At 56.8% G+C, this 20,086-nt stretch overlaps 6 protein-coding genes across 6 annotated transcripts; 1 reads left to right on the top strand and 5 right to left on the bottom strand.

The window, feature by feature from the left end:
• Positions 1–417: 417 nt before the first annotated feature.
• On the bottom strand, positions 418–883 carry COL26b_012449 (uncharacterized protein; the record flags this gene model as incomplete). The annotated part of the gene is made up of 2 exons (XM_053185092.1): positions 418–423; positions 524–883. The coding sequence occupies 2 exons, from the start codon at positions 881–883 to the stop codon at positions 418–420; spliced, it is 366 nt and encodes a 121-aa protein (XP_053030956.1).
• A 643-nt stretch (positions 884–1,526) lies between these two features.
• Positions 1,527–2,810, bottom strand: COL26b_012448 (uncharacterized protein; the record flags this gene model as incomplete). Its single annotated transcript, XM_053185091.1, has 2 exons — positions 1,527–1,766; positions 1,821–2,810. 2 exons carry the CDS (start codon positions 2,808–2,810, stop codon positions 1,527–1,529), a joined length of 1,230 nt encoding a protein of 409 aa, XP_053030955.1.
• Positions 2,811–6,037: 3,227 nt separating this feature from the next.
• On the bottom strand, positions 6,038–11,421 carry COL26b_012447 (uncharacterized protein; the record flags this gene model as incomplete). Its single annotated transcript, XM_053185090.1, has 2 exons — positions 6,038–6,580; positions 6,643–11,421. The coding sequence occupies 2 exons, from the start codon at positions 11,419–11,421 to the stop codon at positions 6,038–6,040; spliced, it is 5,322 nt and encodes a 1,773-aa protein (XP_053030954.1).
• A 955-nt stretch (positions 11,422–12,376) lies between these two features.
• On the top strand, positions 12,377–14,976 carry COL26b_012446 (uncharacterized protein; the record flags this gene model as incomplete). The annotated part of the gene is made up of 3 exons (XM_053185089.1): positions 12,377–14,168; positions 14,218–14,497; positions 14,553–14,976. 3 exons carry the CDS (start codon positions 12,377–12,379, stop codon positions 14,974–14,976), a joined length of 2,496 nt encoding a protein of 831 aa, XP_053030953.1.
• A 611-nt stretch (positions 14,977–15,587) lies between these two features.
• On the bottom strand, positions 15,588–17,360 carry COL26b_012445 (uncharacterized protein; the record flags this gene model as incomplete). Its single annotated transcript, XM_053185088.1, has 1 exon — positions 15,588–17,360. The coding sequence occupies one exon, from the start codon at positions 17,358–17,360 to the stop codon at positions 15,588–15,590; it is 1,773 nt and encodes a 590-aa protein (XP_053030952.1).
• Positions 17,361–18,210: 850 nt separating this feature from the next.
• Positions 18,211–19,579, bottom strand: COL26b_012444 (uncharacterized protein; the record flags this gene model as incomplete). Its single annotated transcript, XM_053185087.1, has 3 exons — positions 18,211–18,843; positions 18,913–19,009; positions 19,059–19,579. 3 exons carry the CDS (start codon positions 19,577–19,579, stop codon positions 18,211–18,213), a joined length of 1,251 nt encoding a protein of 416 aa, XP_053030951.1.
• Positions 19,580–20,086: the final 507 nt, after the last annotated feature.

The raw sequence follows: 20,086 nt of genomic DNA, 5'->3' as shown, positions 1-20,086 counted from the left end.
ACTTGGTGTAACGAAAGTGGTTCAATGACGGCGGTTCATCTGGACCTTTTTTAAGGCCACGCAGTCGGATGGCAGGGAGAAAAAATACGACTCCATCCGTTCGGTTGCGCGTAGCTGCAGGGATTGCCGCGAGGATCCACTCCACTCGAATGGGTCCGGCCGCGACTCCGCGGAGCCCGGAGCCGGATCCGAAGGCATTTGAGGGATCCACTTCCAGGGGTTCAGCCGAGGCTTCTTGGGTTCTTCAGCGGCAAGTCCGGAGCTTCACGGCGGAGTTGCTGAGTACAGGGAGTCCGGACTCTGCAACTCCGTGTCCGACGTCACAACGGCGATTTCAATTGTTGCTCGGCGCGACATTGTGTTGGATTGAAGTTGATACATATTTAGGTGTCATGCGAGTGTCCTTGCCGATATTTTTCAAGCCTGTGGGATGTTAGCATAGCCTCTTTAGACTGCCACATAGACGACGTACCTTGAATCATTTGAAAGTCCCATCTCATGAATCACCTCTCGTCTCACAGACCTCCGAAATCTTCAAAATCCTCAACTTCTCCCAGTTCAAAAACTGCTCATTATCCTTCTTCAACCGTTCCATCGCCTCGCCACTGTTCGTCGCTGCGAAGAAAGCTTGCGCGGCCGCTTCGTCCTTAAACGCGACCTCCACCACAGCATCGGCCTCATCTTCTCCCTTTGCTCCGGCGAGCACCATGGGCTTGCCGTCATCTGGCGAGCGCGCTATATAGCGGCGCGAGTGCAACATCGGGAACAGCGAGCCGGTGAGTTCTTTCGTGAGGGGTACATGGACGTTTTCATAATGGTCCTTGAATTCGGCGTGGGAAAGACCCTCTTTCCGGTGAAGGAAGATGAGCATGCGGTACGACATGGTGGTGGTGATGAATTATGAGCTGCAATAGTATGAGTTGAGACTCGTTGGGCCGCTTTGTGGGGTACAACGGCTTTTAAAGTACCGGGAAGCTTAAAATCAACTGCAGGTCGTATTGTGCCACGCCATAGAGCGCTGCCGTCTCTGACTTCGGACCGAAGTATCTCGGTTCCGGCAAGCCCGGGTCCACCCGGAGTTGCACCAGTGAGCTTCCTGCCGATCACATATTCACGGTCTGACAGATCGTGCAAGGCTGTGAGTAGTCTCAATATCAACCTCGGCTTGATAAGAATCAAAGGGTTATTTCTGATTTAACCATCAGCTGTTTCTGAACCAGCCAAGAGGGTACTCGGCGGATAAAGTTCTCATGGATCACGGCTTGAGTCAGGCAGACCCAGCCTGCATCACGAAAATGCAACGAGTTAAGTCGAGCCCAAACTCGTCATGAAGAATCGTAAGATGGATTAAAAGTATGTATCTCGCGTCATCATACCGCGCCAATGTACAAAATCATTTTCAAAGAAAGCCAAGCCAAACCCAAAACTCCGACCGATTATTATCTACCATAGCCCCGAAGCCCGCTTAGACCCGTGCGCCAATGGGATATTTATTTTCAAGAAAAGCACCAGCATCTCATACTCCACTAGTTGCGGTTGTTGACGGGAGGAACATCAACAGTGACAGTGTCACCGTTTTCAATGTCCTGAGACACCTTCTTGGCGGCGCCCTTGTTGCCGACGCTGTTCAGCCACTTGTCGAGCTTGAACTGGTCGAGGATGCGGAAGCCCTTAGTCGCAGGAGGGAGAACCTTGGTGCACTCGGTAAGCTGGTTGATGTTGTCCACACCAAGCAGCGACAGACGGATGTACTCTCTGGCGTAGTCCTGTCACCACTGTCAGTCATAACACCCCAAATCTCAACTCTGAAGGAAACATACCTCGTTCCAGTGGTTCTGTCCACCAGGTCCAGCGAACTCCCTGAACTCCTTGCTGGTCTCAGGGTGCTGCGAGATGGAGATATCCGAGGGGAACTTGAACACACGGGGAGGCGAGCGGTCGCTCAGCGTCTCCTTGTAGTACAACACATCCCACACACCGGGGGTGCTGTCCTGCGGATCGCCGGCCCTCGACTCATTGACAAAGTTCTGCTGGCTCGTCGTATGCGCGCCAAGCAGCGCAACCAGCCCATGAGGCCCGATTGTCTTGTCCTTGAACAGCTGGATCAGCTGGTCCGCGGGCGCAAACGGGCTCGGCAACAGGCCCGCCGGCGCGGGGTTCGCGCTGTCCTTGCGGCCGACGTACGTCTTGATGCGCGGGCCGAGCGGGCACACCACCGTCGCGACGTTGGCGCCCATCTGGATGAAGTCGCCCATGCCGATGTTCCAGCCCATGGCCTTGTACTTGCCGTGCAGCTCCGCGAAGCGCGCGGCGACCTCCTGCAGCCCGCGGTTCTCGAAGCGGCCGATCTCGTCGCCGGCCAGGATGATGCTGCCGTCGGCGCCGCCGCCCTGGGAGGCGGTGGCCTTGGACCAGGTGCCCGCGTCGTGGAAGCCGAGGCGGACGGCGGCGCGCGCCCACTTTGTGCAGCGTCCCGAGGAGCCGGCCATGAACTGGTACATGTCGTCGGCGACGTAGCGCCAGACGCAGCACGTGTCCTTCTTGCACTTGTCCGAGTTAAGCGCGGGCACGGGGAGGATGTAGCGGTCGTTGGACTCGGGGGTGCCCTTGCCCTGGAGGAGCTTCTTGACGTCCTTGCCGACGGGGGTGAGGTCGCGGTCTTTGAGGGTGATTAGGTCGCCGAGGAGCTCGGTTGAGTCGCCTTTGTCGGAGGCGCGGGACATGATTTCGGAAATTTGGTTGCCCATGCCCGGGTAGGCGAGGGTGCCGGAGATGGCGAGGGAGGTTGTGAGGAAGGATGTGAGATGCATCTTGTGTGAGATGTACGGAGCAAATGTGGGAAAAGAGAAGAAGGGAAAGTAGTGACTGGATCAGACCTGTGATGGTCTTTGATGAAGAAGAAGAAATGGAAGAGGAGCTTGAACTGCTGAAGAGACAGGAATCATCGTCGAGGAGGGAGAAGACGACGATTCCTTATATCCCTTCTGCCAAGATACGGCCATCCATCACAATCCTACTATCTAGTTGAGGTAACCATATCCCAGAGGCCTCAGACACACCACAAACCAACTCATAACAGCTCGAAAATCGGAACGTGCATGCCTGCTTCCTTCGGGACGAGCCTCTTAGCCTCACCCGTTCCTGAGTCTAAGCCGACGCCAAAACACTTTCGCGTTCAACTAGCTCTACTAAGATCTCCCCCGGACACGAGAGAGTGAGATGGTGGATGGAGCGACAGGCCGCCGCCGGCGCACCGCACCGCACACCTTCCAGCTGTGCCAAGAAGAACCCGGTCGTATGTCTCAGCCGTCTTCTCGAATAGCAACCCGCTAGCTCCAGGTAAGAAAACGCAAAAAGAAGTGACAGCGAAAACCCCCGGACCGCAGGCAAAGGAGCAAGAAGCATATCACTCCTTAGCGCCCCAGCTTAGACCCTAGGCATCAAGCCCGCTGCCCGGGCTGCGCGCCTCCCATCATCCGCCTCACCAGCATCAGCATGTATCCCTCGGCCGTGATTCGTCGGCCGGTAGGAAACACACGACAGTCTGACATGGAGAAAGAGCAGGTTAAGCAGAAATACATCATGAGCAATCGGAAGGAAGAAAAGAGCCCCATGCTAGCAATAGCCGCATCTGCAATGCAACGCGCGCTAAGCCGGGGCTTGTCTCCTAACAATAGACTCAACATTACATGGAGTACCAAGTACCACCCCCATAAGGCGGCAAGGGCAGAAGAAGCATAACAGCACCGCAGGCGTCTGTTGTTTGGCCGTAGCAGATAATCCCCTTGTCTCACCGTGCAGTCGGCCCAAAGTCTCGTATCGCGCACCACTTGGCTGCCATGCCAAGATTGACGGCGCGGGATCGGGGTGGGGATTGGATGAGTGGGAGCGTTTAAGCTTCTTCTGCATGTCCGGCGCCACCAGCAGGGGTCTTATTCCCAAAGGGAAACATTCAAGATACATACGATGCAGAGAAGAAAAGGGGGCGCACAGCTCCTCCCGTCAGAACAGTCAGACTAAGAAAGCTGGTAGGTAAGCCGTCAGACCTCTCTCCTCTTCCCACACACCCCCAAGACACACCGTTGCCTAGGCTGCAAAAGGGCTGGTGCGTCCGTGACGGCGGGATGAGCTTATTGGGGAAATAAAGAAAGCGGTGCGTCGGGATCTTGCGGTCTGATTGGCTGAAAGAATGCTGATGCTCTCTGTCCCTCTCTCTGTGTTTTCCTTCGAGATGCATTTTTGCTTGTTTGCGGTGTGTCAACTCTCCCGCATCGACCACCCGCCTGACGCTATTGAACGCCTCCAATGCGCTGGCAGGTGAGTCCGCTGGAAACTCCCAGTCTCTGACCATTCCTTAACCCCTGATTGGGGCAGCGAAACCGAAAAAGCTGAGGCATCTGCATCCGAATTTTCACGATTCGATGCTGGGGGCGGAGCGGAGCGTCGAGGAGGTGAATACGGACGGCTCACCTCGCTGCCGGCGTGCTTCACATTTTCCGCCGCTCGGATGAACCGAATAAGCTGTCAGACTCCGCATATATACGAGCTCTTGTCATTATCTGCTCATTTTACCGCACATCATGGTGTGCCCTGTCCTGTCTTGTCTCCCAGGGGTCCGGTAGGGCAGAGACAGGAGGATAAACGGGAGAAAAGGGGTACGGCGGCGGATCAGAGACACGGACCGCAGGTGAAAGGATGGAATGTCTTTGCCCTGTGATGCTGGCTGGTGTACTGGTGCGACCCCACGCCACGAGGGATCTCAAACTCAGCTGCTTCTTTTTACGGCGACCCAATTGTTTATTATGCTTTGGCATCCATCCCCACGTCCACAGCATCGGACGAGCCTCCGGTTTGTGGATGCGATGCAGGTACCGCCGGGCTGGTTTGTTTGTCGCCCCTGTTCCTCGGCCGACCGAGTCTTGTTTGCATACACATCTTGATTGGTTCGATGCCGGTGGTTCATCCCGAAGGATTGAAAGGGTTCAGGCAGTGTGCGCCAGAACTTGGGCTTTGTTCATGCGAACGTGAGTAAACTCTCCAGAATGCCATTTTTGGTGCCTGGAAACACCAAGTTCGTCGGAAAATAAAAAGAACACTTTGAAGAAAAAGAAAGAATAGAAGATGTCGTAAGCAAAGCCCAAACATGTATGATGTGGTGTGTTTCCCCAATTGGGGCATGACCTATTTTCAGCTGTGGCGCATGGGAATCCCTCCAGCTGCATCGAACCAGCATCGATCTCATTAGGTCACCAGGATCCCGCCTCACCGTCGCGCATCCAGTCATCTGGTCGGCTACATGGGCAGGGCAGGGCAGGCCGGTAAGCCTGGCTCAACTCAAGACCGAGGGCTGCAGCTGTTGTGATTTCTGGGCTGATGGACTATCGATAGACAGCTGTGAGTATCGGCCAAGCTTCTGTTGCCATGCCACGCTGAACAGCCCGATTGTTTTCGCCATGGGCAGAGAAATCACCGGCGATGTGAACCTCACGACGGAATGATTGGAAATACTCCAGTTTGGATGCCTGATATTCCGTAGGGTACCTAACCTAACATAAGCAGTCGTCTAAGACGGCCTCAGATCTCACATCATCTCAATGCGACTCTGAATCGAAGCTTGTCAAGACTGTGGCTCCGCCGGTGCGATGCTGGAACAAGAAGGGAAACAATATGGATCCCGGCGTCGATCTCGGGGATTCGCAGGCCAGGCAAAGTCCTCACCCAACCCACGGCGCTAAACCTCTTGGAGGCGGGCTGAGCAGGTAAAGCAGAGCTGTACCTAGGTGAGCTGTATGCGCGAAGCGGCCAAGAGTCAGCTGCCCTGGTGCTATTGGTTTCTTGCAGATGCATCACACATGCCCGTAGTAATCATTATGCCGTTGAAAATGTGAACTGATATTTTTGACACATAAAAAAAATACCCCGGTCTAATCCGAGGGTGACAAGGAGGAGGGGGCCGACAAGGCTGGCCAAAACCCCCTCATGCATGTTGTTTTTCATTACCGCCCAAAGAACTTTTCCTTTTCAAATCAAAGTATTCTTACTCGTCGTCCTCTTCCTCCTCCGCAGCCGCCGCCGCAGCCGCCGCCACCTTCTTGGCCGCGACCCACTCCTTCGCCTTGGCCATCACCTTCTCCCGGCCCTTCGGGTCGAGCTTCTCCTCCCAGTCGGCCCACCGCTTGAACCACTTCTCGGCCTTCTTGGCCTTGAGGCCCTTCGCCTTGGTGCCCCTCTCGAAGACGTCCCTGATGGCCGTGGCGTCCGGCTCCGCGGCCGAGAGCTCGAGGTCGATGAGCTGGCCCCAGAAGTCGAACCGCTTCGGCCACGTCGCCAATATCGTCTCGAACGTCGTGCGGCCACGCTCCGCGTCGCCGTTGGGCGACTTGAACTCGAGGGCGGCGAACCGGGCCATCAGCTGCGCGGTGTGGCGCTGCTCGAGCGCCTGCGTCGCACGGGGGAGGAGCGCGCGCGCCCTGTCGGGCTCGTTCATCGTCACGTGCAGGAAGTGGGCGTAGTTCACCCACACGTCGGGGGACTTTGACTTGAACTTGTTGACGAGCGATTGGAAGACATCGTCCGCTTGCTGTAACCCGATGCGTTAGCCTTGGTTCTTGTTGTATGTCTTTGGGGGAGTGTTTTTCTTACCTTGAGCTTGCCGGACTGGATGTAGATGCTGGCCAGGCGCTCGTGGACCTCCTGCTCATCGTTGTACTGGCACGCACGCTTGAAGACCTCGTCGGTGGAAGTCTTGGTGCCGTAGGCAACCTCCAGGTTGAGGTAGGCGATCCATACGTTGAGCTTCTCGGTCTGCTCGCGGATGTTGATGGTCTTGATGGCACGCTCGGCGATCTCGCGAGCCTTGGAGAGCTCGCTGACCTTCATCTGCAGCGCCATGTACTCGATCCAGAGCTGTGACGAGTCAGGCTGACCCAGCAGAAGTCGCTCGTAGTCGGTCGCGGTCTGGGGACCGTGTGCGTCGAGGTCGCCAGTGCGGTCGACTTGGATCTCGCCTCCCTTCTTCTTCTCCTTCTTCTCAGATGCCTTGGACTTCTTGCCCTCGGCTGGTTCCTCCTCGTCGTCGAAAGCGTCGCCTGTCCAGTCGTACTTGCCGGCGCTGAGACCCTTGCCCTTCGCGGGCGCCTCCTCCATCTCGACATCGCTTTCCTCGGCATCAGAACCCTCCTCCTCATCAGAATCATCCATGTTGTCCGTTCCGGTAATCGTGAACTGAACGCCCTCGCCCATATCAACATCCGAGTCATCATCGCTGTCGAGCTCGGCGCCTCCGTCAACATCATCCATGTCGCTGTCCTCGTCGAAGTGGCTCGGCTTCAGGCTGAAAGTAATACGTCGCTTCTCGTCATCAATAGAGATGACCTTCGCCTTGACAACATCGCCCTCGTTGTAGAGCTTGCGGGCGTCTTCCACAGGCTTCTCCGCCATCTCGCTGCGGTGGCACAGACCACTGACGTTTGTTGAGTTGTCAACGACAATAAAAGCACCAAACTCCTCCACCTTGCGAACCTTGCCGGTGACGATCTGGCTCTCCTTGATATCCTTCCATGTGATAGGAGGGGTGTAGTCGTTCTCGACGACAGAGGCCTTGAGACTCAACTCGATCTTGTTGATAGCAGTGTCGATGCTGATGACACGACCCTTGACCAGCTGGTCGACCTGGAAGCTGCCCTTCCAGTCCTTAATATAACGGTCAGACAGGTTGGCGATCTTCACCAGAGCAGAGATGCTGCCTCCAAGCTGAACAAAGACGCCGTTGTCTGCGACGTTCTTCACAAAGCCGCGGACGATGTCTCCAGAGGTGAGCTGCGCCAGAGATGTGATTTCGCGGTCGGCAACAGGTGATGTAGAGCTCAAGATACGGGAAGGGCGGGTAGACAGCCTGAGCCTCTTGTTGCTCTTGTCAACCTCAACAACAGACACTCTGATGATCTCACCCTTGTTGAACTTGAGGGTGTTTGCCTCGTCATAATCGTCACAGAGGTCAACCAGGTGGACAGGACCAGACACAGCGTCGCTGAGCTTGATCATGAGCTGACGGTCGTTGACCTTAGTGACTCTTCCAGGAAGGATCTGGTTCTTCTTGAGGGAGTCCCACTTGATCTCGCTGGTACCAGATGATGAACGAGAGGACAAGTCCAGATGGCCCTTCTCAGCATCGACAGACACAACCTTGACCTTCAGGGCGGATCCTACCGGGAAGTACTTTTCCAGGTTGCCGGCGTGAGACAGATCATCAGAAACCTCCATAATGCTGATTCTTCCGCGGACAGTAGGTGACAGGTTGACCCAGAGACAGTTCTTGCCGTGGTTGTTGACGAAGGCAATGTGGGAATCGCCAACCTTCAACTTGTCGTAAGAAAGAAGGTCGACCTCCTTGGCCTCGACGTCGCTCTTCTTGGCGGTGAGCTCGATGATGGAGTGTGTCGAACGGTGAGAGAAAGGCAGGAAGCGGTAGTTCTTGGAGTCGTGGATTCCGATGGCGCGGACGCGGATGATTTCGTCGACCTTGATCTTCTTCAGAGGAATCTTCTTGTCGACGATGTCTTCCCAGTTGTCGAAAAATTGGGAAACATCAATACGGCCCTGGATGTTGTCGGCGACCTTGACGTTGATCTGGGTGGCCTTGACGGAGGCAACCTTCGCGTCCATGGTGGTTCCCAGGGCGACGTCGTTGACGTTGCGGATCTTCTCATCGACGGAATTCAGGGCTGCAGCGGCCGGGACCTTCTCAGGTTCTACCGCAGATGAAGGCGCGACAATGATTCGCTTCTGCTCGGGGTTGGAGGACACGATCTTGACCTCAACAGACTGGTGCTTGCGCATACCGAATGACGCCTTCTCCTGCACCTCCTTGTCGAGCTTAGACTTGGGCAGAATAGCGGTCAGGTTGCCGCCAAACTGAACGTAAACGGCAAAGGGGCCAATCTCCCTCACGTAGGCAGGCGCAACTGCACCAACAGTGACATCATCGTAGCTAGACAGAAGCTTACCGTTCTTGCTGGCCTCAATAAAGCTGGGCTTCTGTGTCAGAATGACGGCACGGCGTCGCTCGTTCTTGTCCAGGACCATGAGATCCGTCAGTGTCTGGCCGACGCGAATACGCTTCAGGGCTGCCTCGGTCTTGCTGGCAGACTTGTCCGTCAGGTGACCAACGCGAATAATGGCCTTGAGTCCGCTCTCCTCGAGGTCAACAAAGACCTCATCCTCAGTCTTTTGGGAGACCTTGGCAGAGACGAGGTCGCCAATCTTGAGGGCCTTCAGCGCGGCCTGCTTGTCGAGACCGAAGGCTGAGGGATCCTTGCAAGAGACAACGAGCCTACGCTCCTCAGGGACGACGCTCAAGACGTGAACGCTAACAACCTGACCAGCGCGGAAGTGTTCCCTTGGGTCCTTGATGTAAGCCTCACTCATCTGTGACACAGGAAGGAAACCCCTGACATCGCCAAAGAACTCAAGGCGAGCACCATCTGCGCTGACGGAGGTAATAGTACCAGGTGTCTGCATGTCAACCTCGACGTCATCGTAGTTCTTGATGATGGTAGAGTCGGAGCTGACAAGCGATTTCTTGAGGGTGAGACGGAGCTGGTGCTTGCGCAACCTCACAGACAGAACACGCGCCTTGACCTCCATTCCCTCTCTGAACTTCTTTTCGGGGTGCTGGAGCTTGACATCCGCAAAGTGAGATTCGTGAACGTAACCGGCAATGTTCTCCGCAAGCTTGACAATCAGACCGCTAACACCGTTCTCGCCAATAATCATCTTCTCAATCTTGCCGGATACAATCTGGCCAATAGGGACATCCTCGAGACGAATGAAAGCCTGATCAAGGACCGACTTCTCAAACGACAGGAGGAACATGCCATCGAGGGGACTGTAGCCAACGACTCTGCCACGATGGGTCGTGCCGACCTTGAAAGGCCCACTGCTCTCGTAGAGAGCATCGACCTTGCCATCCTTGACACGAGAAATATGCACAAAACCAGAAATACCGGGCACGCCAGTGTCCACATACAGACCAATGTCGGGCTCGACCTGGCGCACAGTGCAAGTCTCGGCGAAAGCGGCGATGGGAAGCAAGTCGAGAGGGGCCTTCGCTCTGCTGCCCTTGCCCGAAGACTTTGACTGCAGGCTGTTGATGTGAGGCAGCAGCGAGATGCCAAGCTTGGGCTCTTTGGCGGCCGGGAAGTTGCAGATGATGCGCGCCTTAACGCGGCCACCGACCTTGTACTTGGCATCAAGATCGACGCCATCGGGGCCAACACCGGAGTGGATCAGGTCGGCAGTGACGGGCAAGTGACCCAAAAGCTTACCCTGGAGACCTCTCTTTGTGACTTCCGTAAGAAGGACATCGGCCAGAGTTCCGGGCAGGAATGAGTTGATCGTAGGGGCATTCGACGCGACGTTGGAGGTGTTGCCGAGCTTCTGGGGGTCGGCGGAGAGCTGGACAACGATACCGGTGACGCCCTTGACAACGCAGAGACAGACAGCGCCAGGGCGAAGGCTGGCCTCATCCATGCCGGGTCCTACCTCCTTCTTGGACAGGAAGCCCTTCAGGTCTCCATCAATTCCCAAGTTCATCTCGTAGCCGTGATCCTGCACGCTCGCGATACAGGCCATGAGGGTAACATTGGCCACAACATCATCGCTCGAAAGGCCGGTGTTGGTGTCGACAGGTCTTAAAGAAAGTTCGATGCGTCTCTTGGCCTTTCCGCCGGCTGTGTCGTCGGAGGTCGAAAGAACGTATGCGCGGACGTATTGGCCGATCCTGAACATGGACTTCAGGTCGACATCGTCCTCCTCGTCCTCATCTTCGTTCTCGTTGTCGGAGGTCTCCATGGCGCCCTCTAGTTTCGCATTGATGGTATCTGAGATTGAGGCGATCGAGACGTGGCCCGTCAGGTTGTTCGGTAGGGCGATCGTGAGCTGGACGGGGTCGATGTGGCTGATCTGACCGAGGACGAGGGAGCCCTTGACCAGACGCTTGAAGTTTAGGCCCTCAATCTTCACGGCATCCTCGTCGCGAGCAGGCTTCGCATCCGTGTCCTTGGCCTCCTTGGCCTTCCTCCTCTTCTCCTTCTTTGCCTTGCTCTTCTCGTTGACGTCGAACTCGGCGTCTTCCTTAGCGGCGTCTGCCTTCGCCTCCATTGTGATCTGCTTCTGCTCGAGGGGCGTCAGGACGCTGCCGCCGCCACGAGGGAACAGAGGCTCTTCATCCTTGAGGAGTCTCGAGACGGTCGGGGCCTTGGGTGCGGGTGCCTCTTCCCTCGACTTCTTGTCCTTACCGCCGTCCTGCTTGCGGTCCTTCGTAGGAGTGTCGCGCTTCGAGGGGCGTGATGCCTTTGTGGACTTGGCGGATTTTGACGGAGGAGTACCCCCGGGGGCATCCTTTCTCTTGAGTGAGCTCATGTTGTGTGTTGCGCCCAAAAACCAGGTGCAATTGCTTGCATCAGTCCTGGACTCGGTGTTTTGCAGAGCGGAACAGAAAAAAAAGAGTAGGGACGTCTCTCTCTCTTTGCGATGGCTCCACTTGAATTTTTTTGATTTTTCGGGGCGGGATGCAGGGCGATAAGCGATAACGATAACACACTTCTTATCGAAGCCCCGGGTGGGGATTGGTGGGGCTGGACGGCACGTCTCGGCTTGCGCAGCGAACGAACACGCACCTTAGCGTCGCTTCCTCCGCCGCAAGCCACTCCAATGGCCACCGACGGTTATCTAATCAGAAGAGCAGACGCGAAGGCGTGGGCGACTTTCAGTGTCATTTGGGGGTCATTTGGAGGGGTCGGTCGGCCCAGGTAGCGCTCACCACAGGATCCTAGCCAAACGCAGCGCAAACACGGGCGCACCCCGCTAGGTAGCCTGCCCAAGGTACCTACGTGCCTGCTGAGTACCTCCCGTCAGTGAAAGTAGGTAGGCCCGGAAGGTAATCAACAACGATAAGGCCAGCAGCTCCTAATTAATGTCATCCCTTCTTCTCACATCTTCCACCATCCCCTCCCAATGACGAATTCTTAAAACGAACATGCGGCAGATTGACTTCCCAGCTGCCGACCAGACTTTTAACCACGATTGAAAGCTGCCCTCCCCGCGAAATGTCTCCCAGAAAGCGCCAGCGACCGAACCCATCAGAGCCAAGTTCATCCAACCCACCTGCCGCAATCGCCCCTGCGACAGCAACATCGGCTACGTCACAGGTCACGGCCGTCTCAGAGCCCGTCCACCGGCCACCGCGAGAGATTCCGATGGCGAGAGACAGGAGCGGCAGCGAAACGAAGAACACCAAGCCAGACTCCCAGAAACAGGTATTGCTTCACCATTTTTGTTGAGTTGTGACATGCTCTGGCGCAAAAGTCTAAACAGCATGGTGCAGGTCCGCAAAGCGAGGAGTTGGTACGGCTCCTGGCCGCGCGCCCCCAAGTCCTCCGCATCAACGCAGCTTGCCCGCGAAACCATCTTTGGAGGCACCCTGAAGCCATCCAGCACCCCCGATTTCCGACGTTTCGATACGAAAAAGAGCATCGATACGGCGAGCTTCGACGGTCCCGCTGACTCGTCCGTGTCACTACCCCAGATTCCCGAGAACGGTGCAGTGGCAGAGGAGAGCGCCGCCACAACAACAACAACAACAACAACAACAACAAACAAGACAGATAACGAGACGACGAATTCGCAGGCTGGAACCGCGGATCCATCACCACCACCGCAGGAAACGCCGGCAAAATCCGACGGCGCTGGGAAGACCGCGACGGACGATCAGAATCCACCACGGCCCGTGACGGCATCAAGTTGGTTCGGTTGGCTGGGGCGCGCGCCGCCGACAGATGCACAAGCTGCAGCACCAGCACCCACTGAGGAGCCACCAAAAGTGGAAGAACCCCCGAAAGAGCCAGAACCGCAGCAACCACCGCCTGCCGAGGTGCCAGCACCCGAGCCAACCCACCAGGCCGCGGCAACTTCACCGACACCGACGACGACATCTTGGTTTGGGTTTTGGTACTCCAGCACGTCTGCAGAGCCGCCTGTGATCGCAGATCCCGCTACCGCTGAGCCGATAGAACCAGATCAGCCAACCAACACCACTGAACCACCTGCAAAAGAGCCAGAAGACGTAGTGATGGAGGATGCCCCGCCGCCAAAACCGGATGCTCCCAAGCAAGATGCCTCTAAGCAAGACACCCAGAAACCGCCATCAGCCGGCTCAACGTGGGCATTTTGGTCCAGAGAAAGCCGGACAAAATCTGACGGCGCCAAAAATGCCAAGCCTCAGCCGGAATCTGGTGAGCTTGCAGTCATGGGTCAAGGCTCAGAAGCACATCCGGAGAGAACAAGTGTGGATCAATCCGAGCGGGACAGCGTCTTGAAGGATGTGAAGGACGCGAAGGCCTCGAAAGATACGAAACCCGCCAAAAGTATCAAGTCGGGCATTGCATCTGCGCCGTCGACTTTTGGTAGGAAGAGTAAGAGAGTCCGGCCCCAGTCGATGGAGATCGATGTTCAGGCGAGGCCAGAAACGCCTACACGTCCCGATTCGGCTGCGTCTTCAAGAGCCTCAATCACCGACAAGACACCAAAGGAACCGCCCCTCAAGCCGGGAACCCCAAAGGGTACCAGCCAAGAGACCCCATCAAAGTCAACGCCACCCAATCTTTTGCTGCCTTCATTTGGAAGCACATACCGGATGAAGGACAACCCATCGATCATTAAACAGATCACATCCCTGCTTTTACGGAACCAGCAACCTCCCGCAAACCACGTTTATAGAGTAAAAGAAACACCAAAGATCAAGAAAGCCCTCGCCATCGGAGTCCACGGCTTGTTCCCGGCAACGTATCTCCGTCCCATGGTAGGACAGCCTACGGGGACTTCGCTTCGCTTTGCAAGTCTCTGTGCCGAAGCTATCGGCAGATGGGCAGACGCCCACGGGTGCTCCGACTGCGAGATTGAGAAGATTGCCCTGGAAGGCGAGGGCAGAATTGGAGATAGAGTAGACAACTTGTGGAAGCTCCTTCTTAACTGGATCGAGCAGATCCGCAACGCAGACCTCATCATTTTGGCATGCCACTCTCAAGGCGTCCCTGTCGCAACCATGCTGCTGGCAAAGCTCATAGACCTAGGCATCATCACGAACGCCAAGATCGGTGTCTGCGCGATGGGTGAGTCTGCTAGGAACTCTCTCGCAAATCACATGCTAATACCTCACAGCTGGAGTCTCTCTAGGCCCATTCCCCGACTACAAGTCCAGCATGGGCATCCTAATGGGCTCCGCCAACGAGCTCTGGGAATTCTCCAACCCAGACAGCGGAGTCTCCAAGAAATACGAAAACGCACTTAAAGAAGTCCTCCATTACGGCGTCAGAATGACATATATCGGCAGCATAGACGACCAACTCGTCCCAATGGAATCCGCAATTTACTCCCCCGCCTCTCATCCCTATATCTACCGCGCCGTCTTCATCGACGGCCGTATCCACGCCCCAGACTTGTGAGTCCCCCACCTCTTCTTATTTTCAAAGTTTCTCATCTAACACCCAAACCAGCATCGCCCACCTCGTCGGCTTCGCCCTCAAACTCCGCAACCTCGGTGTCTCAGACCACGGCCTGGTGCGTGAACTATCCACCCCGCTCGCCGGCAGCCTCTACTCGGGCGAGGGCCACTCCCGCCTCTACTACGACGACCAGGTGTACGATCTCGCCGTCGCCCACGCCCTCGAGACCGCCGACGTCAAGCCCAACGTCCCCGCCACCGTCGCCCACCGCCGCGACGCCGGCTCTTCCCTTGCGAACCCGAACCCGTACCACCTCCCCTGGATTATGCGTGGCCTGCTGGAGGAGGACTTTGTCCGCACCGAGCTGTCGTCCGAGACAGAGGAGCTGCTGAGGCAGTTTGACGACTGGAAGCCCGTCACCAAGGCGCTGAAGGATGTCAAGTACCGGCTTGAGGCTATCCGGTCCAAGTTGTAATGTATCACCAATAACCGCCGCGCTCGTTTTCTTTTGTTTTGGTTGCTTTCACCGTATTAGGCGTAATTGGTCATTGTCAGGGAGGATACAATCCAGACGGAGAAGGCGTTTTTGATTACTCGCAAGATGTAACAACCTAGAACTTATTACACGACTGAGGGAAGGGGGAAATGATGCATGGTGTTCGCGCACTGCTTATTACAGGAGACCAGATACAATATACCAAAGACTTTCATTTTTTCTATCAAATGTCAGCCCACGGATTTTATTTGATCTCGTATACGCTACTATCGTGACTTTGGCCTGGATATCTTAGTCACTCACTCAACTAATACGGCATTCTCAATAGATGTGATTGTTATAAGTCATGAGATGTCTACAACTAACCGGGCGTCCTCTCAGCCCAATCATGATAACTTTTCTTTTCGTCTTTTACGAAGAAAACGTCAGCCAACCATTACTTTTACACGGATTCTCCTTCCGTCTTCATATGGTACAAAAAATGGCCTCTGCCATTCTAATCGCGTCTAGCAAATCTAGCGCACCACTCATCTATTTTCCTGCAACGCGGGAAACACACACACACATCCCTCGTCCTCCAGTCTTCAACTTCACCTCTTACCCAGCTGCCAGTCATGAATCGTATTCTGGATAGCCTCCCACGTCAACGAATGCGTGCTCACGCCGTGCGCCTGCGCCTCCTGCAGCACAACCGTCGGCGCGCCGCTGCCCCGGCCCGCGTTCTCCACCATCCCGCCGACCACCACCCGCGCCACGCGCCGCAGGTCCTCGACCGTCAGCGCCTCGATCTTGCGGCACATGTCCGTCACGGGGATCTTGCGCCCGTGCACCTGGACCTGCCTGCCCAGGTCCTCGAGCTCGACCATGCGGCTCTCGAGGTTCATCAGCAGCGAGGAGCGCAGCTGGTTCTTGGCGCGGTCGACCTCGCCCTTCTTGAGCGCCGAGAAGCCCGTGTCGAGCGTGAGCGCGCGCAGCTCGCGGCACATGACGTCGAGCATGGAGGCGGTGCGGCCGGGGATGCAACTGGCAGAAATGCCGAAGAGGCCGGAGTCGGTGTAGGAGTGGTTGAAGGCGACGCACGACTCGACCCAGCCGTGCTGGTTGAGCACGTTGGTGTAGAGGCGCGAGTACATGCCCTTGCCGGGGCCGCCGGCGGAGAAGGAGCCGCCGCCGCCGAGGAGGGTTTGGAGGGTCGCGAGGGCGTAGATGTCGTCCGAGTTGATGGGCAGGCCCTCGAAGGCGAGGTGGATGTGGGTGTAGTTGGGGTTGCTGGGGTTGTTGGACGGGGGCTGGGGCGGGAGGGAGAGGAAGCCGCCGGTGTAGCGGGCGGGGGCGTTGATATCGTGGGTTAAGGGGGTGGAGGAGGTGAGGACGTCGGCGTTGGCGGGGGCGGAGGTGGAGAGGTTTTTGAAGAAGGGGACTTTGGCTAGGAGCTTGGAGGGTTGTTGGACGGGGGAGGGCGAGGAGGAGGAGGAGGATGTTGAGGAAGCGAAGGACGAGGCGTCTGAGATGGAGGTTTCTGAGCCGGTGCGGGAGAGCGTGGGTTCTGAAGCCTTCATGTCGCCAAAGTACTGCTCCGCGAGCTGCACAGCCTCGCCGTGCTCAACACCAGCAAACGCAACCACGATGCGCTCCGGGCGGTAGAACAGATCGCGGTACCGCAATATCGTCTCCCGCGAAATCGCACCCAGCCTGTCCTCCGGGCACAGCAGCGGGTTGCCCAGCGTATTATCCTTGAACGCCGCCGTGTGCACGAGCTCCGGCAGGATCAGCTCCGGCTTGCTCCAGATCTCGTTGATCTCGTACTCCGCCGTGAGCAGCTGCTCCGCAATCTCCTCCTCCGTCAGGTTCGGGTCGCGGATCGTCTCGGCTAGCAGCCCAATCGTCGTCGGCACGGCGCCGTTGAAGCTGGCGGCCTGGTACATCATGCTCTCGCGGGAGCTCGCGCACTGGATGCTCCCCCCCAAGGCCTCGACCTGCTCGATCATGTCATCCGCCGAGCGGCCGGACGTGCTCTTGAAGGCCAGGCGGTCCATGATGTGGCTGACGCCGCGCAGGCCGGCGTCCTCGTACCGCGAGCCGGCGTCGACGTACACGCCCACGCCCGAGAAGGAGCCCGGCAGCGCCTCCGAGGCGACGCGCAGGCCGTTGGGCAGCGTCGTGATCGCGTCGAGGTCCGTCGGTTCCTTGGGAATGGCGTCGATCTTGACGTTTTTCGGTCCGCGAGAAAGGGCCTTTAGTGTTGGTGGTGTTGTTGATAGTGCCCGGGTGGTGGTGCGGAGTGCGGAAGTGGTGAGTCTTGAGGCCGGCGCTGCTGCGGCGATGGTGCGCCGCGGGAGGCGCGTCGCTAATGTTCGAAGCATCGCAATGTGTGTTGTGTATATGGGTGGGAGTTTTCGAATTCGTCAACCCGGGGCGGCGGGGGGAGGAGAATTGAGGTTGAGATGGCGGGTGGGGGTGGGTTTTCCGCGATGGCGAGGGCCTGGGAAAAGTTCGCTGCTCTCGGAAAGCTGGTTTGCTGCCGCCCGGGAATTCTTGATCTTCCTTATCGGTCTTATCGCCATCGGAGGTATCGGGACCCTGGCCAGCCGTGTGAGCCAATCAGCGACGAGTCGTTGCATGCAGCTGGAAGACGTCATCCGGACCCTTCTCCTCGTCCTGCTGACAGCCTCTCGCGAAGGAGCGAACCTCGAGACATACTAGATGAAATAAGCATGTTGGCCGTCTTTTTGAGATATGACTGATCTCAGGGATGAGTTCCTCAGCGGCATCCCATGCAGGCTGGACCCCAGATGGGGCAATGAGCACCTTCCAGCTATACATCGGTTGGTACGAATAAGTGAAAGGAGTGACGAATTTTGAAAATCTGGTGGCTTATGCCGCGTTCTCGCTGTATTAATGTGATGCTATAAATGACCTCCGGAATGCCAACGCTCCATGGTCATGTAAAGCCGTCGCTGTTGTATGAACCATTCTCTGCCGCCCAACATTCCTTGCCCCAGCCAGCGCCACAATGAAAAACAACTCTGTTCCGGTTTAGCGAGCAGAGTTCGCTCCACAATGCATCAAAACGCCTTACACCATCCTAAGCGTCGCTCATGCAGCCGGTCTCTTCCTAGACTCCGTTGATGAAGCCCTTTCAATATCCGTTAACATCAAACTTGAATCCCGCTTTCGGCAGCCCGTGACGGACTCATCATGCCGGGACCGGTTCTACCGGTCAACGTCCATCTCTGCAGCCTCGTCAAGGCTTCTCATCCCGTTGGCAGCTTCCGCAGCACGGCGACCGGCGCTTCCATCAAATACCCATGGCCCGGCGTCGTTACGCGGGGTGATGGGACCTTCAGTACCGTTCGTCAGGTGGTTTCCAATGGGGGAAGGCGTCCGGGTGTCACGGCCAGTACGTGGAGCGGCCGCTTGTGATGGCCCGACCGAAGGAATCGGGACAGGTTCAATAGTGGCGTGGGGAGCAACCGATTGCGGTGGAGGCATCTCAGCCATGGTGCGTGCCCGATCCAAGGCCACGGTGAAATCCATAGCATCAGGCTCGGTGCCAATCTCAGGCAACACAGGCCGCGAGCTTTCTGCCGAAACCGCGACGGGGGCGGGGAGAGGGTCGCTTGGAACCACGGCCTTGTCGTTGGCCTCCTCCTTCTGCTCAAGCTCCTCGTCTTCGTCCATTTGCTCCCAGTCTTCTGCAGGATCCTCAATGTCCGCCTCGAGGTCGGCAGCCATGCGGCAGTTCGGACACACGAAAATGGGATATTGTGGGGAATTCAATAGAGAGCGGATGCACTTGAAATGCCAGGTGTGCGAGCAAGGCGCCACGAACAGGCACTGGCATGGCTGAAAGATCGTTAGTCTCTATGCTGGCACGCGATGTGGGGAATCAATGCATGCATGCTGGCTACATACCGCGATTGAGTTGAGACAAATGGAACAGTCCTGGGTCGATGAAGAATTTGCCGAGTTGGCAGAAGTCATATTTCGTAGACGCTTGTGTGTTGCCATGCTATACCACGTTAGTGCACGAAATCGACTACATATGGCGGAAAACATACTTGAAAGTGTTGAGCTTGTTTTGCCAGCCACGGTTGAGCTCCAGCCTCATTTTCACGCAGCGAAAAATCATTTCCTCACCGCCCTTGAAGTCGATACCCAACTGCACGATGTCGCCATCGTTAACGGGAAACGGCTTCGACTCCGTGCCGGGAGGGCTGAGGCGGATGTGGTTGAGGAAAGTGCCCGAGGAACTTTTGACGTCTTTGATGTACCATTTCCCATCCTCGTACCAAAATTCGCAGTGTCGTCGACTGACAACCTTGCTCTTAAAGCCCACCGGGGCGGCCGAAGGGGTGTTGGCAGGCACGGGCGGCTGGTTGTCTCGCTCCGAGTAGCGGCCAACCCGAATGATCTCGTTGCCGCCAGGCAAAGTTCGCGATACGGGCGGGAACGTCAGGCTCGGGCGCGTTGCGCGGGGGTCGTAGTAGGCCGAGAAGCGGATCGAGGGAAGGCTGTCGGGCACAGGGGACGATGCCTTGGGCACGGCATCGCCCGTCGTGGAAGCGCGTGCTCTCGTCATGTTGGCCGATTCGGTATCAACGTGAGGCTGAGATGGCTGCCCAACTTGCGGCGCGGATTGAACACTGCTGCTACTGCTGCTGCTCGCGATGGGGTCGTCGAGGAGGGGCGGGAGCGCATCAACTTGCGGTCGCTCCACGGCTGGCGAGGAGGGTGTGGTCGAAGATCTGTTTGCGGCAGAGACTGACGATGGGGGCTCCTGCAGCGAGGCGACAAGGGAGAGCGGGTTGAGGTTTGGGTCGGTGTCAGCACGACGAGGGGCCGATGTGGGCGAGTAGCTGAGGGAGCGGTGCAGACTCGGGGTCGGACGAGCAGCAGAGGTGCGGGAGTTCTGGGTTTGGCTTTGAGTTTGAGTTTGGGTCTGAGAGTGTGAGTGAGAGTTGGTGTTGGTGTTGTGGTGAAAGTGGGAGTGGGCGTGGGAATTCGAAGTTGGAGAACTGGAACCCTGACTGCTGTGCTCCCTGGAGAGCAGGTGATTTTGGGTGTAATTGCGGAGATAACTAAGGCC

This window comes from Colletotrichum chrysophilum (assembly GCF_026319265.1).
Source record: "Colletotrichum chrysophilum strain AFK26 chromosome Unknown scaffold_176, whole genome shotgun sequence".
In the NCBI taxonomy this organism is placed as follows: Eukaryota; Fungi; Ascomycota; class Sordariomycetes; order Glomerellales; family Glomerellaceae; genus Colletotrichum; species Colletotrichum chrysophilum.
This window is presented reverse-complemented; position numbering and strand designations above follow the sequence as displayed.